We start from the raw sequence: 3,131 nt of genomic DNA, 5'->3' as shown, positions 1-3,131 counted from the left end.
GAAGGCAGGGGCCAAATCCTGCCCACCCCAAGCCACAAGACTTGGATGTTGAGGAGCAGGGAGACACCCCCGAATGCAAATCACTTGCTTGGCTCCGGAGAGTGGGGGTCCCCAGCTCTCTTGCACCACGACACTCTTTTGAACCAGCTCCCCCAGGTCAGAGGCACTTGAGGTCCATGGAGTGGTGATCTGACCCCTCTCACATGCCTGCATGCAACCCCAGCCCCTCGGCCCAGCTTCCTTGCACACCCCCAATGCCCTTTGCATGCTTCTTGGCCAAACTCCCCCTGCCAGGTTGAGGGCTGGCTGTTCCCTGCCGGATGCCCGGACATTTCGGGCAGATCTCCGGGCAAGAAGAACACCGGCCGCAAAGTTGTAGGAGTTTGCATCGGCAAGATATTTATATAAAATATATATTTATATACATTCATATAAAGAAACCTCCCCCCACCCTCGTCCCACGCGGACAGCCCGTGCCCTCGGGTGAGACAGTATCACTTGGTGGGCATGGGTTATTATCCTCGCTGGTGAGGCCAGGCCCCTCCCCAGACCCACCCGGCATGGACAGGGCCCTCAAGTCCAGCTCTTATAGCACAGCCCCGGGGGGATTCGTGGCCTCCCGAAAGCCAGGAATGTGAGTTTTTTTTGGCGAGGGGCACAGATTCAAGCTTTTCTTCCCACCCCCAAGGGCTTGGGAGACTCTTTGGAAATAGCAGGACTCCGGGTGCTGGGGCTGGAGGCCCGATGTCATGAGCTGGGCAAGGACGTGGGGCCTGAAGGTCCCTTCGGCTGTGGGGCAGGGAGGGTCGGGGGCAAGGGTGTGCATACAGGGCTGCAGGGGCTTCTCCCCCACAACAGCCTCCAAGCCGGACCTGGAGCGGGGAGGGGGACTTCCCCCCGCTGTGTCCTGGGGGGGCAGGGGCTTCCCCTTGGTCCTTTCTCGAGGAAAACAAAACAGAAAAATATATAAAATAGAGATATATGAGCCCCAAATCAACCCGGCGGACGGATCCAAAGTGCTCGGCGGGGGGGGATGGTCCTTGGTGTCTCCCTTTTCTTCTCAAGGGGCCAGTGTTGGGGGCGGGCAGGGATTTGGGCCCCTGGGATGCGGGGGTGGGGATGGCTCTGCTCAGCAATGGAAGCGCTCGGTGTAGGGCCAGTGCCAGAGGGGCAGTCTGGCTATGGGTTAGGGTCACAGGGAGGGGGCCCTGCTCCCCTCCAACACTGTTGCTGGTGGGCGGGGTCTGAGCTGCTTGGGGCCCTAGTCTGGTCCCCTACAGGTGGTTCCTGTGGCTGCCTGTGGGCCTGATGGTGATGGCACGGGGGGCACCCAGATGTGCCACTACAGGCCTCTGGCATGTTCAACACCCTCCCCCCCCGTTGCTTCCAGCATCCCCGGGACTCACTGTGTGCACCCCTGGTGGCTCTGGGGCTGGGGGAGACTCCAGTGCCCCTCACCCCTGCCTCACTGTTAACCCCTCATTGGTGGGACTGTTAACCCCTCATTAGGTATTTGGGTCCCCCCAGCCCTTCTGCCTCTCCAGGCTCCGGCGCGTAGTAGGGAAATGGCTCCTCTCCCTCGTGGGTGCGTGTGTGTATGTGTGTGTGTGTGTGGTGGGGGGAGAATGTGTGTGCTGGGGGGGGTCCTGATGGGAGAGGAGCCATGGTGCTTCATGCCAAAATGGGCACAGTCAGGACCCCCAAAGTATTTCCCTCCAAACCCAATTCTGCAGAGGCTGGACCGCGGCCGGGAGGAAGCCCCGGCGGGCGGAGGGATGGAAGCTCAAGTACGGGGCGTGTCCATGGGGCCGCCGGACGCCTGGGTTCCCTGGAGGCGGGCGGCGGTGGGGGGGGTCAGAAAGAAGCCCCTGAATATCAGGGGCCAGTGGCGAGGTTCCGCGGCCCCCCCGGAGCCGGGCGCCCCGTCCTCAGACGTGAGTCTGCATGCGCTGCTGGAAGCGCTGCCCATAGTCCGAGTGCTGGGAAGTGTAGGAGAAGCGGGTGGCGCTGGCGTACTTGCCCATGGCGTCGTAGGCGGCGCGGTCCAGGCTGGGTGGGGGCGGCTGGCTGTAGCCTAGGCGGTAGGTGGCATAGCCAGCACTGGGCGGGAAGGCGGCATGCCCGCCGTAGTTCTCGTAGGACAGCTGGCTGGCCGTGTCACCGGTGGCGGGGCCAGGCGCAGGCCCCGGAGCGGGCTCGGCGCTGTACTCAGAGCTTGGCCCCCGTGCGTAGGTGTTCAGCTGGGCATAGCCGCTGGAGTGCGAGAGCCGTGAGGCCGGACGGGTGTCGTAGCGGGCGGGCCCTGGCGCACGGTAGTCAGCGTACAGCACCGAGCGCGAGGCCGGCCGGTCCTCGTGGGCGCGCACATTGTAGTAGCCATTGGTTGGGTCCTAGTGGGGGGAGAGTGGGAGAGGCTGCTGGGGGTGGGGGAAGGACCCAGGAGTCTGGGTGACCCGCTGGAGTCGAGGGCCGTGCCTAGTTGGGAAAAGGACTCGAGAGTCCTGGCCTCCATGCCAAGACCCACCCCCACCCCCACCCAGAGCCGGGTGAAGAACCCAGGAGTCCTGGCTTGCACCTGTCCAGCAAGCATGCATAGGCAGTCACTTGGGCACATGTGCCACGCGTGTACCCCTCTGGCTCACCTTAAGCTCGTACTCCTCCCGCGTGTCAATGGTGTCGCAGCGCAGGTCCTGCTTCAGGTCCACGTCGTCCTTGAATGACTGCGCAAGGAGAGGTGGGGGGACAGGCTTCAGCTCCTCCAGCCCAGGCCCAATCCCTCCCTGCCCCCATGGGGGTCCTAGCAGGGGCCCCTCCATGAACCCAAGAGTGTGGGCTCCCAAACAGAGAGGCACTGAGCCCCTCGCCCTCCCATGCACACAGTTGCAGCCCCTCACCGAGTAGATGGCCTTCATGACGCGGGTGGCGGTGGACACGCTGGCCGTGTCCTCCTCGCGGTCCGGGTGCAGGGTTAGCGGCTCCCGATTCACTGTCTCCACCTTGATGTCCAGCTTGCGCAGCGTCACGTCCTTGCGGCCTAGCAGATGGATGCACGGACAGGCTTTACTGGCTGCACCTGCCCCCCAATGTAGGGGGATCCCCTCCAAGCCCCAGTGTCCAGACCCCCCCCCCCC

The 3,131-nt window shown here is 63.7% G+C and overlaps 1 protein-coding gene across 1 annotated transcript in view; it reads right to left on the bottom strand.

The window, feature by feature from the left end:
* Nucleotides 1–382: 382 nt before the first annotated feature.
* KIRREL (kin of IRRE like (Drosophila)) overlaps nt 383–3,131 on the bottom strand; it is a 22,537-nt gene continuing 19,788 nt past the window's right edge. The window contains exons 15-17 of the mRNA XM_019510877.1: nt 2,895–3,034; nt 2,643–2,720; nt 383–2,390 (exon numbers count right to left, since the gene is read on the bottom strand). Coding sequence (XP_019366422.1) covers nt 1,929–2,390; nt 2,643–2,720; nt 2,895–3,034 — 680 coding nt within the window. The 3' untranslated portion in view covers nt 383–1,928. The remainder of the gene's footprint in view (nt 2,391–2,642; nt 2,721–2,894; nt 3,035–3,131) is intronic.

Source organism: Gavialis gangeticus, unplaced genomic scaffold (genome assembly GCF_001723915.1).
Source record: "Gavialis gangeticus isolate Ggan-Ray unplaced genomic scaffold, GavGan_comp1, whole genome shotgun sequence".
NCBI classification, from domain to species: Eukaryota; Metazoa; Chordata; order Crocodylia; family Gavialidae; genus Gavialis; species Gavialis gangeticus.
This window is presented reverse-complemented; position numbering and strand designations above follow the sequence as displayed.